This window comes from Lissotriton helveticus, chromosome 5_1, assembly GCF_964261635.1.
Source record: "Lissotriton helveticus chromosome 5_1, aLisHel1.1, whole genome shotgun sequence".
Classification (NCBI taxonomy): Eukaryota; Metazoa; Chordata; class Amphibia; order Caudata; family Salamandridae; genus Lissotriton; species Lissotriton helveticus.
The window spans coordinates 643,916,101-643,931,597 of record NC_136065.1 but is presented as its reverse complement, the minus strand read 5'-3'; the positions used below and the strand labels follow the sequence as shown (position 1 = coordinate 643,931,597).

The window sequence follows — 15,497 nt, the reverse complement described above, 5'->3', positions numbered from 1 at the left end:
CTTGGTCTAATTTGTTCATGGAATTATTTCACTGACTTTTATGTAACATCTTCCTATATTCATCCTTTCCTCAATTATTGTATATTTGTATCTTATGTGATGTACCCGTATTAATTGTATAGTAACTATTTTTAATGTTTATTTCTGTAACATGCTCTGAGGCTCATTCCTGACTTTTGTGCTCTTTACAAAATCATATATAACTAAAATAGCCTAAAATGATATAAATAAACATGAGTATCAGATCAGGGGTTTGAAGTAAGACATTTTGTCAGTAAAATAAATTCTAATGAAATGTGTGTGGTGGACCAGACTGTGAATAAAAGGTTCAATGAATTGTAGGAAAATGTGAGGCAGACAATCATCAATACATACTCTGTTTCTTTTTTGGACCACCGACAATACAAAAGGAGACAGCATTGAAATTAATGAAAGCATAGGGACAGGCAAGTAGAAACTCCAATGAAATCTCTCAGGATTTAACATCTGTACAGTAATGGGATCCACTGAACATTTAAAGCAGTCAACAGGGGCAATGAAAGAGACTCCGTTTTTTTTGTGAAAATGCAAAAATTAGATCTCAGGAGATCTACTGAAATAGTCTGATGATGTGGATTCCGGCGCAGAGTTACCCCTTATAAGGATATGAGACCACATACATAAGAGGGTGGAATCAACCAACTCATCGGAATCCATTAAGGCAAGCGATGAGGGCGACTTAACTGATATTAGCGAAGTTACAGAGAGTAAAATAAGAATGTTCATTGTTCTACAACAAACCATCGAGGTCAATATCCGACATTTCGTATGAAATGTATGAATTGAAAGAGACTGAATATGAACTGACCAATGTTATTGTAGAACATGGTGCCAAGAGGAAGGCAATGAGAAAACCTCTGTGATGTTTGAGATGCTGTGGAGAATGTAAATGCCGCGAGCCACTGAACTTCATAAAGTCAATGATTTACATCAAACGAGAGGGAGGCAATGAAAGGGCTGATCAAAGGCTGCAGGAAGGGGGTCTTGATAGATTTATCATGTAGAGAATTCCATAGCCTGGCAGGTGTGACCAAAACATTTAAACCACCCATTTTAGCCTTTTTAAACCTTTCACCAATTGTCATGGAGCAGTGGAAGTGATCATAAGGGACACATTTGGCTTCAAGAAAAGATGGTCCTAGACCCTAGAATGCTATAAATGTAATGACGAGCAACATATATAATATTAAAGAAACATATTAGTAGTGGGAAAGGACATCATACAGTAATTGAAATTCAAGCCAAACTACCCCTGTCTTTTGAACAAAGCTCTCCATCCTTCAGTTGTCTCTTCTTCATTAATCATGTGCCCTTCTGCATCATGTCGTAACCAATTTCAGATTTCAGGAACATGGCTCACCATTCCTTCTGGATTATACCTCATCTCTCTTGTCCCCACCATTTTGGGATACACCTTGGTGATGTTATTTTGGGGCACTTTGTTCTAAATCTGGTCCTGCAATTTCAACCAGTTTGAGCACACGGCATGCGAACTGTTATGTGGGATCTATAATTGCCTGGTGCAGAATGTCATTGTTGGGTTCATAAACTTACTGCTGCTAACACACCCCTATGATTATTATGTATAGTCTAAGATTCATCTGTTTGGAGGAACAGGTGAAGAACCCTCAAACATTTGGTATTTTGAGTCACACTACCTGCACTTAAATATAAAGAATGGCTGAAGGTTGCATGTTCCTTCTCTAGAATCTTTTTCGGAATAACCAACAGGTCATGTCCATCGAGGCTTCTAGAATCCCATATATTTGGTTAGTAAGTTTCTGTAGGATGATCAGCATTCCTCTACTGCTCTTTACTCCAGGGGCTTGCTGAAATCCTCTCATAAGTGTGGGTCTCAGATGCTGCTTCCACAGCACAAAAACTGATCAATCTGTGAGTTGCAACTAAATCCACCCCTCGAGAAATGCATGACATTGTTTTGGCAAGACTTCACTACAACCAAACAATGACAATAAAATCCAAAGCCCATAATACATGCTGTCTGTTTGGAGGTGTGTTGGTACTGCCGCTTCCTGCTCAAATCATGTAGCTAATAATTATAGGATATGTCCAATAAGGAAAGCAATTTTTCTAGAAACACTCTATTACTAAATATTTAGAGTATACAACCTATCATGCTGACCAAATAACCAGAGCCTCCAGCAACACACTGGAGACTGGTGCCCCAGTAAGCATGGGATTTAGCCACGGCCACTCCAGGAGAGAGCGGTGGGGTGGTGGGGCCTGCTGATTTTGAGAGACGGCCACAAGAGAAAATTAAATAAATAATCAATGTTGCCTTGTGGTCGTCTCCCCCAGTCGGACCCACCGCCATACCACTCTCACCTGCAGCGGCCAAGGCTGATGAGCCACACATCATAAATATTCCATCCCTCCAATTGCACTAACAGCTTTAAAGAGACCTGTTTGGCATATGTTCATACATCAGTCAGGCACGCCTCTGGAATGGACTGCAATGCTAATGAAACTACCAAGCAGCCATCACAGTGTGGAAACCTCCAAAGAACACTAACTGGTGAATCAATCTAAATAGCATTGCCGTAGGACACCTACTTTAATACATCTTCAGCATGCTATCTGAAAACATCTAGAAGGGAACATATGCATCTATGGAAGCATGATCATTTTACATGTAGTACAAGGGATTCAATGTAGTATTTTGATTGCATTCAGGTGGGTCTGGGCCATTCGTACCAAACATAAATATAGTTGTATACCTTCAGAATATCATGAGAAGACCTTAGGAGTCCAGAAATAATGGCTCTTTCCTTAGACATACGCTTGGCAGAGTGATGAACATAGGGGTGTTTTTACCCTAAACATTTACACATCAGATTTCCACTCCTAATATTTCCATGCAAAGTTTAATCCATGTGGCCATGATCCTATTATCTATTGACTATGTTAGTAGTGTTTACCCGGGACTCCCTACCTATCTACTGCAAAATATTCAATGTCTACATATTTTTGGCGGACAATTTCCCTCACACCTGATCCAAATCAAACATATTTTACTAGTTATCACTTCTCTGGGATTATTTATACCCTGTTGACTGGCCCAGCTGCCTGCCAGGACTGAAGAGGACCTGTCCTACACTCTCCCCATGGAGTACTGTCCACCATATTAAGAGATCAATCCCTGACTGGCGCGATCTCTGTGATGAAAATGTGTTCACTAGCGTTGTGGGTGCACTTGCCTCATTATTGACTGATGAAATTGCCCCATGTTTTTTTTCTCCCACTCTAAAATATATATTATTTTGCTTTCGGAATCTATCCTCAAAGTGTGGACTGATTCTGAACAGCAAATAATCAACAGACCTGACATGTAGGGAGTTTGCTCTCTGGTGGATCCTTGGCATCTGCGAACATCTAACTGACTTCCTCTGTCTTGTTCTTAGATTGATTACCAGCCTATGCCTCCAATTTCTCTGCACACTGATGGTCCATTAAGAAAAATGCCCTAATGAATTTACCTTCGTTCAAGAATCTGAAAGTGACAGGAAAATTGTGCAAGTCTTTAGTCTGTGCCACAACCTGCCACTCAACCTGTGGGGGGGGAGAGGTGTGGTGCAGTGGCCAGATCGGCTGCTTCTAGAGTGCGGGGTTCACTGTTCGATCCCCGGCGCCTGTAGCAGCTCAGCTCAACATCATGGTACTCTGGGCAATAGTTCACTTAATCTCCCCGACGGCCCCCAGCACTTTGAAACCCTTTAGGGGGAGTGATATGTTCGTGCTTTACAAATAGGCTGGTGAACGTTCAACTTCGTATAAGATGTAGGCTAAATACACTGCTGTTCCAAAAATGTGAATGATGTTATGCATTGCGTAAACTCATTAGTCGTGTGCCAAGGGTATATAGGACAGAAACAGCTAACCTATATTAAGGGTCTGATTTAGATTTCGGCTGAGGGGTTACTCCAACACAACAGTAGCAGATATCCCGTACGCCAAAATCTAAATGTTATTATTTCCTATGGGATTTAGATTTCAGCAGACAGGATATCCGTTACCATTGTGACGGGGTAACCCATCCGCCGAAATCTAAATCAGGCCCTAAGTTCCTATTTTCAGGAATATCTTCCTCTCTGACTAAATGGTGAACACAGATCTATTAGAAATAGTCTGAGGTAGCTGTTGCAAACCATGATCTTGTCTTCTGCAACCCTAGGCACTCCTCTTTCTACCCACAGTGTCAGGGACATGACTTCTGCCAAAGATACAGAAACAAATAGAAGGTTCTTGTGCAGATAGGATGGGACAAGGAGTCACCCTGGAGGTCAAAGTATTATGGAGGTCATTGAAGATCAAAGAATGCACGATGTTACTTCCACTCCCCTTGATATTGAGGTCTATCTACAATGGGAGTATGGCAGAAGAATATAGCAAGCAGGAAGAAAGGTTGTTTAGAGAGAGTTTGTTTAGTCCTATTCCCAGAACATGAGGGTAGAAATGACAATAGAAGAACATTTTTGAGACATCTGTAAAGCACTGTAAGAAGCAACAATAACAAGTGGTATCAACTTGTATAAGCGAGACATGAGTTGAGTAAGATGGGTAAGAGGAAGACTACATATTCCTTTTCGCCCCTTTCTTTGGTCATAGTGTCCTTAGATTTCCGTTTCAAATATAGGCTTCGCCTGTTATTTGAAAGCTGGTACCACTGTATTCATACTTATAATATGTATTTGATATAGCGTGGGTCTAGTTCAAGTGAGGACTTTAGATATCACTGTACAGTTTCAGGGATCCATCAAGTATGTGTGCCTGCATGTGTGTGCATGTGTGTGTGTTTGTGTGTGTGTATGTGAAAGAGAGAGATTGAGAAATGTACAGAACCTTCCAGGGGACGTGGAGGATCAGGGAATTTAAAATTAGGAATTGGGACACTAATCCCCAAACTGTGTATGTGAACTTTTCTGTTGCATATTTTTTTTTTTTTTAAATTACAACACACAATTGTGTTTTCTGGCACAGCGAGATTAAGTTGCCAGGCACCAAGATTAAACTTTGCCTGCCTAGAGTGAAAAACTGAATTGATTAAAAAAAACAAGTTTTCAAGTACAAAAGTCATCCAATTTGCTACAATCATGTATCTATTCATGTTTTAACACAACAAACTGATATACTATTCTAATGAAAACATAAAAAGCCAAGTATTTAAGATCTATATTTTTTACTTTTTCAAAAAAAGCAGATGTGGTAGAGAGAGAAATAATCATTGTACTTACACAGCATCTTGGTGATTTGCCTTCTCCTTCCAGTCTCTAGATGAATTTTCCAGCTTGTATTGCTGTTGCAGTTTTTGCCAAGTCTGCCAATCGGAAACTTCTTCTCCTTTGTTAACCGGCAGCCAATTAACAGATACAGGACAGTAATTATCGTGACTGGCACAAAGTAGAAAAACACTGTGGTGATCTGAATTACAAGGTTGTACATCCACTTGGGCTTGAGCATGCTGCATGTGGCAGACTCCTCTATTTTCTCCAGCGATGGTAAATAGATGTAGTAGATTCCATGGAGTGAGGTATTTGGAATAGCGCACAAAAACGATGTTACCCATACTGCACTGATCACCCTTCGAGCATGAGTGTTGGTCATCACATCTTTAGTTTTCAAAGGGTGCACCACCGCTATGTATCTCTCCACACTGAGGGCAGTCACATTCAAGACAGAGGCAAAACACACAGTCTCAAACAAGAATGTCTTGAAGTAACATCCGCCTTCCCCTAAAGGGAATGGGTAATTCTGCCACATCTCATATGTTTCCAATGGCATTCCAAAAACCAGCACTAGAAGATCAGAAATGGCCAAGCTAAATAGATATAGGTTGGTTGGCGTCCTCATTTTCCGATGTTTAGCGATGACGGTGCAGGTGAGAAGATTGCCAGCGACACCCGTTAAAAATATAAAGAGATAAGTCAAAGAGATTGGGAGAATGAAGGAGGACGTTTTGGGTCCCAAGATCCTAAAGAGTAGTTTTTGGATCACCCTGGTTCTGCTCTGATTTGGGGTACCATTCCAAGTCTCGTTACTGAAGGTCCAGTTGCAGGTATCTAGTTGAAGATCTTCAGAACATATCTGGAAAAGGTCTTCCTGCTGGACTGCAGTCATGGCGACAAATCAATCCTGATGAGATGTTTTGCCTTGTACCCACACACAAGTGATTTTTTAACAGGTGTTGATGTTCATCGTTGTTAAAATATGCCTGAATTAGAAGCATTCCTCAGAGATTCTTACAATAGAGTGCCTTACCTTTGCAGTAATCTCACAATACAGAGATGTTGATGGCAAGCCACCAATTCTTACACAAAGACTCACTCCCATAGTATATTAATTAAGCAACTGCTTATGATGATATAATTTCAAAGTCCAGATGTCATAAGCTTGAAATGTCATACACTTAAACAACAGTACAAACTTACAGGGCTCATCTTCCTACATGACTAATATCTTCTTTCAGAAATACTTCTAAAAGCAACAAGTGAGCGACACTTGATTCAGAGCCAACCGTTTCAAAAATCTGTAATTTTCAGAATTAATTTTAATGAGATGACACAACTATTTCAAATAACTTACGATACAATATACTCTTTTAGAGGCTCTAATCCATTATTTCTGCATTGTTAAAAAATACATTAATACTTGATAATCCATTTTGCTGTCGGTAAAAGTATGAAGATTTCGATTTCTTTCCGTCTCAAATGTGTCGTCAAACAGAAGAAATTATTTTTGCTTCACGAAGAGCTTGATGGCCTTAGGTCAGAATTCTTTGCAGAGGTCTGAGGTCCAATTGGCTTGGCATTAGCTGAAATACAGAAAAGTCTATTTTACAAGTGTGAATTTACAAGATGATGGTGAGGATGAAGTACTTTATGCAAAAAAAGTAAGTATGAATAATTAAGTACATGTGATACAATTTTCCATAACTAACAATGGAGAGATTATTTATAAAACATATTGAGGCGGGTATTGCACAGTATTTTTCATAAATGAGGACATTTGAACAGAGAAAAAACTCAGAATAAACAATATTTGCCCAAAATCCGATGAAGAAGCACTCCACTGATTTGTAGCTAGGATTGTGAGCTTTATAAATACATATCCTTGCATATATGATACATACAGTGCTTAATTTGAGAAGGAGTTTGCTAGTGGTGGGTACAGGCACTCATTCTTGGGCACTAGTATATATTTCCATCAGATTTTGACCAACAGCAAAAGAGAGAGAAAGGCAGAAAAGGGAGAAACAAGCACTGTCAATGAAAAATGATCTGGTTTATAACTGCACATGCCTCTTCCGTCACTGATGAGTCTATGCACTTTGTAAGTCATCCTTAAAGACATGCATCCATTCATCCACCCACTGACTCGTTCTTGCTTCTTTAATAAAACAGACACACAAACGCAATAAGCATATGCAAGATGAATTGTAGTTAGAAAAGTAAAGTGAGCAGCTCCCTACGACTATCTAGCACATTGTAAGACTCACCCAAAAAAAAAAGGAATAGAAGAAGGAAAGAAATGGAGCGGGACCTATAAAAGGAAAAAATTGAAAACTCAATGTGACTCATCAGCCCACTGACACTCACTCATATTCAGGCGAATCTGAACACCTGATCGGGCAAAATATCATCACTCACAGGGCTATAGAACCTATGACAGAAATAGTCTAACCCATTACCCTATGAAACTTGTCATCTTGGGGTGAAGTAGAATGTGAATGATTCTTGAACTTACAGAGGAGAGCTGATCCAAAGATATTTAATGTGTTCCTATGTATATAGTTTTTTTTATTACAACAATATGGCTGACAAATACACCTATCAGGCCTTTCTTATATGGTCTGTGAAGGATAATCACATTGAACATCTTCAACCCTTAGAGTCTGTCAATGGAAGTAACCAACATCGAAATTCTTGCCTAACCCATTACCCTATGAAGCTTGTCATCTTGGGGTGAAGCAGAATGTGCATGATTCTTGAACTGACAGAAGAGGACTGATCCAACTAGGTATGAATAATTAAGTACATGTGATGCAATTTTCCATAACTAACAATGGGGAGATAATTTATAAAACATATTGAGTCGGGTATTGCACAGTATTTTTCATAAATGAGGACATTTGAACAGAGAAAAAACTCAGAATAAACAATATTTGCCCAAAATCCGATGAAGAAGCACTCCACTGCTTTGCAGCTAGGATTGTGAGCTTTATAAATACACATCCGTGCATATATGATACATACAGTGCGTAATTTGAGAAGGAGGTTGCTAGTGGTGGGCACAGGCACTCATTCTTGGGCACTAGCATATATTTCCATCAGATTTTGACCAACAGCAAAAGAGAGAGAAATGCAGAAAAGGGAGAAACAAGCACTGGCAATGCAAAATGATCTGGTTTATAACTGCACATGCCTCTTCCGTCACTGATGAGTCTATGCACTTTGTAACTCATCCTTAAACACATGCATCCATTCATCCACCCACTGACTCGTTCTTGCATCTTTAATAAAACAGACACACAAACGCAATAAGCATATGCAAGATAAATTGTAGTTAGAAAAGTAAAGTGAGCAGCTCCCTACGACTATCTAGCACATTGTAAGACTCACCCAAAAAAAAGGAATAGATGAAGGAAAGAAATGGAGCAGGACCTATAAAAGGAAAAACTTGAAAACTCAGTGTGACTCATCAGCCCACTGACACTCACTCATATTCCGGCGAATCTGAACACCTGATTGGGCAAAATCTCATCACTCACAGGGCTATAGAACCTATGACTGAAATAGGCTAACCCATTACCCTATGAAACTTGTCATCTTGGGGTAAAGTAGAATGTGAATGATTCTTGAACTGACAGAGGAGAGCTGATCCAAAGATATTTAATGTGTGCCTATGTATATAGTTTTTTTTATTACAACAATATGGCTGACAAATACACCTATCAGGCCTTTCTTATATGGTCTGTGAAGGATAATCACATTGAACATCTTCAACCCTTAGAGTCTGTCAATGGAAGTAACCAACATCGAAATTCTTGCCTACTACAGTAATCCAGTAATCTGTTAGATTCCATGTAGAACACTGCTTACCTACAAGCTTTAACACAGTATAATATCAGTTAACCCTTAAAGGCCTTTTGGCTTTATCCAATGATTATCGCAATAAATACATTTAAAACGTTAGGGCTAAAACCTTTGTTGTAACGTTTCATGATAAAAGGATCGGACCAATGACATCTGATGTAACTTTTCCTAATGAACCAATGTGACCTATAGTCATTAACAGTGGTCTACTATAATGAACATCAGCTTTCTTACAATGCACCCAAACCATAAGGAAAATAAAAAATAGATTTTAAAAAAAAATGACAGTTGGCAGAACAATAATACAACGCCTTTTAAAAAGGTTTGACAGGGATTATTACAGTGAAAATGTTCTACCCCAAATATTTATCTGAGGAATGTAACCAACACCAAAATCCTATCTTACTAAGGAAACTGTGAGATACAGCCTTCTGCACAGTGTAATAAAAATTAATTGTTCAAAGCCTATTGGCTTTAATAAATGTATTTCGTATTAAATTGGTTAGATCTACTACCTATGTTGTAACCTTTCATAATAAGCAGATCAGCTGTATGGCATCTGCCATATTTTTTCCAATGAATCAGTCTAGCACCTATAGCCTTCATCATTAGCTTGTCACTACAACTAACTCAGCCTTACTGAATTCTGCATTAGCTTTTTTTAAAAAGCAGTGATAAGGCCTGAAGCCAGAAAGTTGTAAATATACACTAAATGACAGTTGGCAAAACAATATTCAACCCCAGTAAGAGGGCTAACCAGGATTATCAAAGTGCACCAACTCAAACCTCCTGCATTGTGTACTCTGGCAACCACTAGGCACAGAGTCATAATATTTTACAACTATATTGAAAACTAGTTGGCAAAACAATATGCAACCCATCTGAAAAAAGCCTGTAAATTCAATCAAACTTAAAAGCCTATTGGCTTTAGCAAACCCTTTTTACATTAACTTGGTTAGGGCTACAGCCTTTATTGTAACCAAATCAGGTCTAAGATATCCGAGATCAATGTTGCCAGTGTACCAACCAGGCCTACAGCCTTTATCTTTGGTGTGTCAGCATAACCAACGTAGAGCTACGGAATTCTGCATGAACGTTCCAACAAAGCAATGAAAAGGCATATAGTCAGACTATTATAAATATACACAAAATTCAAACTGACAAAACAGTATATAATCCTCCACCCCAAGACCGAAGAGGGTTGACAGGGAATATTAAAGCGCAATTCTTCTGCTCACAGGATTCTCATAGAGGAAACCAACGGAGGAAACCCAATCCCAAAACCTTTGCCTACCACAGTAATCTGTGAAAATCCATATGGCACAATACTTAAGTACAGGGTGATTGATAATCCACGCTTAAATTACTAATGGCCTTCAATAAATAAGACTAGCCCACTGCATTTATTATAAATGTTCTTGATAAAAAGATAAAGCCTATAATCGCGAGTCAGTCATGAAAACTCTACTGAGCATGAGCTTTGTTACAAGACAAAACATGTACACACGTTCAGCCCAATCAAAACCTGTAATCAGGGCAATCAGACTTTGGATGGAGCCAAAGTCCGTCTATCAGTGGTTCTTCTTACATCTATTAATATGTTGATCACATAAAGTTTGGTGACTGCTGCACAGTCCACCCAGATCTTAACAGGAGTAAGAGAACGATGGGAGTACAGGGATAACATAAGAAAGATAAGACAAAACAATGTCTTCACTAGTAAGATGAAGTGCCAGGAAGTACAGCGATATTGGAGAAAGAGGCAAAACTGGTCAGCCTTGGTATTCAGTAATCCCAGCATTTTACAGAGCTGTGTGCAGGCTCCTAAAGCAAACATTTGTGCCCATGTACGTTTTTTTCTTATGTGTTTGCAAACCCATTACAACATGGCCACTGTCAATGTGCGAGGTTTTCTGAGGAAAAAATAATAATGGCCAAACCAATATTTTGGCATTTGGTAGCAATGATGAGACCTTTAGACTTTACCAATACTTATTTTTATTTTGTTTCAGCCCCGCTACAATACTTAAATGACCAAATAGTGTTGCTTAGCATCTCTGTTTTCTTTTATCATATTAGTTTTTTATATGGCTTTGTTAAGTATTCTGATGCTCCATCCAAGTGATCATCTTCAACTATCCAATAATAATCCGAATCCGATTGTGTGAAGATGGAAGAGTCTCAGTCGCCTCCTTTTTTAATGTTTTCGAAGATTAATATGCTTGCTGGCCAGTCTAAACATTTTTGTTATCTGAGACAAATTGATGTTTTCCTACCCCCATACCCACGCTTCCACTTTAGAACAGAAAAAATGCCTTGTAAAGGAAGGATAATGACATTCCGCTGGTGGCATCACAAACCGGGGCAAATCTTGGGTATCATTAGAACTGTTTTAGTATGTTGATGATCAAGATAAGGGGGAGTACATGAAAAAATGATATGTTCTTTCCCTTCCTTCATGCTTTTTAGTATAACATGTACCTCTTCACAAAACTGGTGTCCAAAGGCAAGGTACACAATTTTTGTAGTAGAAAAAATTGCCTTATGTGGCTTTGCAATATAAAAGGGTTTAAATATTGAATCGTTTGAACTGTAAAACGAACTAAGAATATTCATATAGGGTAATACTATATGAAAAATGTTATAAACCACAGCTCCAGTTGTTGACTATGTCCTGAAAATTCCTGCATCTAACCCGAGAGACCCATTCAGCCAGATAAATTGTAGAGATAGGACTGTGAAGTTTGCAGATTAAAATTAAATTTCTCATAACAATAACAGCTTTTCAGGAGAACAGTTAGATCGGTTAGTTGCCGCTAATATTTCAGGGGAGTGCAAAAGGTGATAAATAAGAGCAATTAGCGAAGTGGAGAGACAAGATAAAAAAATGAAACATAGTAGTTTGAGCTCCTTGTTAGTGTAATATGTGTCATCATAATCTAGTGCACCCTATTTTGTGGCATTTAGAGCTCTGATTGAATTTTCCTGATTCATGCCCTTATATCGGTACATTTCACATTGCCCTTATACAGGCAAAGAAATCAATCCCTTATTTAGGCATAGCCCATGCTACCCAAATACAGGCATGACTAATTCCGCCCGCACTAAACGTCACAACGATTTCTTGGAAAATCGGCTTAAGCAGTTAGGGAACTTCCCCTTGCTTGAATATTGATTTATCCAAGAACTCATGTACTTTGCAAAGAACAACTATTCCCTAGGGGTTCTTTCCTGACATTCATATGCCCCACTTTACGTCAAACTATGGCATTCCTAAACACCTTCAAGGTATAAATATACCTTCACTTGCTCTAGCAAGACACGGTGGTTCAGAGCAGTTCGACTATCTACTTGTCCAATGCAGCTCATTACAGCAAGTGCCGAAGGAAGCTGACTCTCCTGCTGACGCACTGATCAAGAGTCTGCCCTACTCCTGCCGAGAATCCAGCTCCAGTGTTTCCAAGCTCCCCTTGCGGGGTGTTGGGAAATTGAGTCCCGAGACTGAGATACCAGACCTCCTTCATTCTAACTAAGGTATGGTGCTGATTAGAAACTAGAGAAACCTTTGGTAGATTCTTGGCAAAATCAACTAAACCTATGCTACACAATACTTACTTCTTCCCACGCACTAGACTTAGGTGATGGTACATTGGAGTAGGCGTATTTTAGAAGCACCAGTTGAGTATTTTAGCCTGTATATTTATGTATGTATTTTTATATGGCTTAGAAACCATACAATGCTTCTACAGTATTATTTTATGATACTATTCTCGCTGTACGCATTATACTTTGCAGTCTGCATAACGATTGTAGCAGTTCACTTCTCTTGTATGAGAAAGAAGACTGTTGAATAAACCTTTTTATTGAATACGCCCGTCTCTCTATTTCTTTACAACTCTGTTGAAATGAAGCATGCACGATTTACTGAGTGAAATACTTATCTATTGTTTCTACGACTCTGAGAGATATATTTCTTATTCTTGGGAAACAAAGTTGTCATGTTTATGCGGTTGTCAGAAACGAATCCCTTCCTGTGATTTAGAGAAAGTTTCTAGTGACCTCTGAGCTAGCTGGCACACACTATTAAGTTTAGTGTATTCGATAGAGACCTAGTCGACCTCAGTCCTACGTCAAATCTACATGATATATTATTCCAATGCGCAGAGCATATTGGGAATATAGGAACTACACTACATGGCGCCCAACGTTTGGTAAAGCACTAAGTTAACGCTAGATACTAAAGTAACTCAGTCGTGCTTTTCTCAGAGACCCCTTTTCCCGTAAAATGCTCTGGAGTGGGTACAGGGATAAAATATCCGCCATAGCTGAGTAGGACGAAAATCCTATGTATTAGTTTTTGGTTTTTCAACTTTGAAGGATACAGTGTTCCAAAATATTGTGCATCTTATCTTTGTTTCCATGAAAACTTGCTCTGCAACTTTCTTTAAACAATGTCGAATAACGGCAACAGCACCGAGGCCGGTGAAGCTACAAGCAAAAACGCTGTACAATCTATTGGCGCAACAAGCTTTATTTAATGAAGCTGACGAGGATGCTATAGGCATTCCAGAAAATCTAAGGAAAGCCATCACTGTAAAACTTATAAGAAACTGCCTATCAGCAAGAGGTGGTAGGGTAGTTTTTGTGATAGAGGCACATGAATATCATCAGACAGAGGTATTCTATTTCTGGATAGTCGTCCGTGAAGCAAATCCAGTAACATAAATGTTTCACTTCTACAAAGAAGATGAAGCTCCAACGGAATACATTTCTTTCGAGGATGTTGAAATTCCATTAACATACCAAGAGCATGCACTCTCGTTTAAAGGTGCCCTAAATCATATAAGTCACATTACCAGGCTTGGTCCACTAGGTAGACCAGGAGCAAATTGGCCGGTATTAGCCAGTTATACACCACGTCCTGCCATTGAAGAGATGACAGATGAGGAACTATTAGTGCAACTAAAGGATCTAATTAAAATCCACAGACAATTGGTCCAACAAGTCATGCGGACTCTAACAACCCAACCGGCAATTAGGATTCCGCAACACATCTCTTACCAGGGGAACACATATAAAATTACACCACAGACTATACAATCGGTCATTGGTAAATTACCCGCAACCCGGGAACAAATTCCATTCTGGATAGCTCAAAAAAATTACTCAAATCGAGGCAGTATTTCCTGATACTTCCCCTCAAGAGAGACATAGAATTCTAACAATCTGTTTACCAATGGGGATCGCACCACATCTGGAGGACTGTGACACTTGGGGTAAAGTCTTTGCTGGAATATTCACCAAAACACATGGTGTTCCGTCAATGGCGGTAATACCAGACGTCCTGAAACAGATTCAAAATGAATACGGGGCAGAGCCTGCTTTAAATCTAGGTATGAAATTACTGAAGGATTTCAAACAGGTCTCAACAATAATATTAGCTAATATTAAAGGTGAAGCAGCATCCGTGGCGATCCGCCAAAAGTTAAGAGAATTTCATGTAAGTGAGCAACCTCAGGAACTAGCCAGAGTAATTGAAAAATCCTATGGAGAACTAGGTAGAGACAGTTTGGGTGGTAAACCAGTGAAACCACAATTGACTGAAAGTCCTGAAAAGGTCTTTAATAAAAACAGTCCTACTCCTCCCAAGAAGAAGTGGGAGAACACTAAACAAACTTCTAAAGAGAAGCGTTCTCAATCCCGAGGTAGATCTCCTCAAAAGGAGCCCTCTGAAAGGAGGTATAACCTCAGGAATATGGATAATTTGAGAAAACCTGATAGATATCAAGATACTAATACACGTTCCTCTCGTACCTTTCAGACTTCATCATAGAAATCCGAAAGAAGAGGATGATCAGAACACAAGGAAGAACGCGTGAAGTCCAAAGATGATCAACACTTTCCAAAAAATAAGAAAACTCAATTCACCAAGAAAAAGGTAGCAGGTCTAAAACTCAGACATGCTGAGGATCTTGAGGACACAACTCAAGACCGGGGAATGGGCTCAAATGATGTTGGACAGCGCAGCTGAAGTCACCATAGCTCGCAAGAACTTGAAGGATCTGGAGATAGTGGACTTGAATGAGTACATCCAAGTTGAAACTGAAGACACCAGGGTTAGTGTCCCACATAAAATATACGAAGTAACACTCCGGATGGAGGAGGACATAACTAGAAAAATAAGAGTACTCTTTTGGGAGAAGCTCTCTCAGGGTCAAGACATCCTTCTAGCTGAACAAGACTGGCAACCTGAATTTGTCAGGGAGTGCCCACATGGCAAAAACATCATTATGCCAGCTTCCTCCAACCATATTCCAATTAATTTAAAATACACTTATGCCAGGAAAT

At 39.2% G+C, this 15,497-nt stretch overlaps 1 protein-coding gene across 1 annotated transcript in view; it reads right to left on the bottom strand.

Annotated features, from left to right (window-relative positions):
* LOC144753328 (neuromedin-U receptor 2-like) overlaps positions 1-15,497 on the bottom strand; it is a 217,123-nt gene that overhangs the window by 78,841 nt on the left and 122,785 nt on the right. The window contains exon 2 of the mRNA XM_078641064.1: positions 5,292-6,868. Within this exon, the coding sequence (XP_078497190.1) occupies positions 5,292-6,174 (883 nt within the window). The 5' untranslated portion in view covers positions 6,175-6,868. The remainder of the gene's footprint in view (positions 1-5,291; positions 6,869-15,497) is intronic.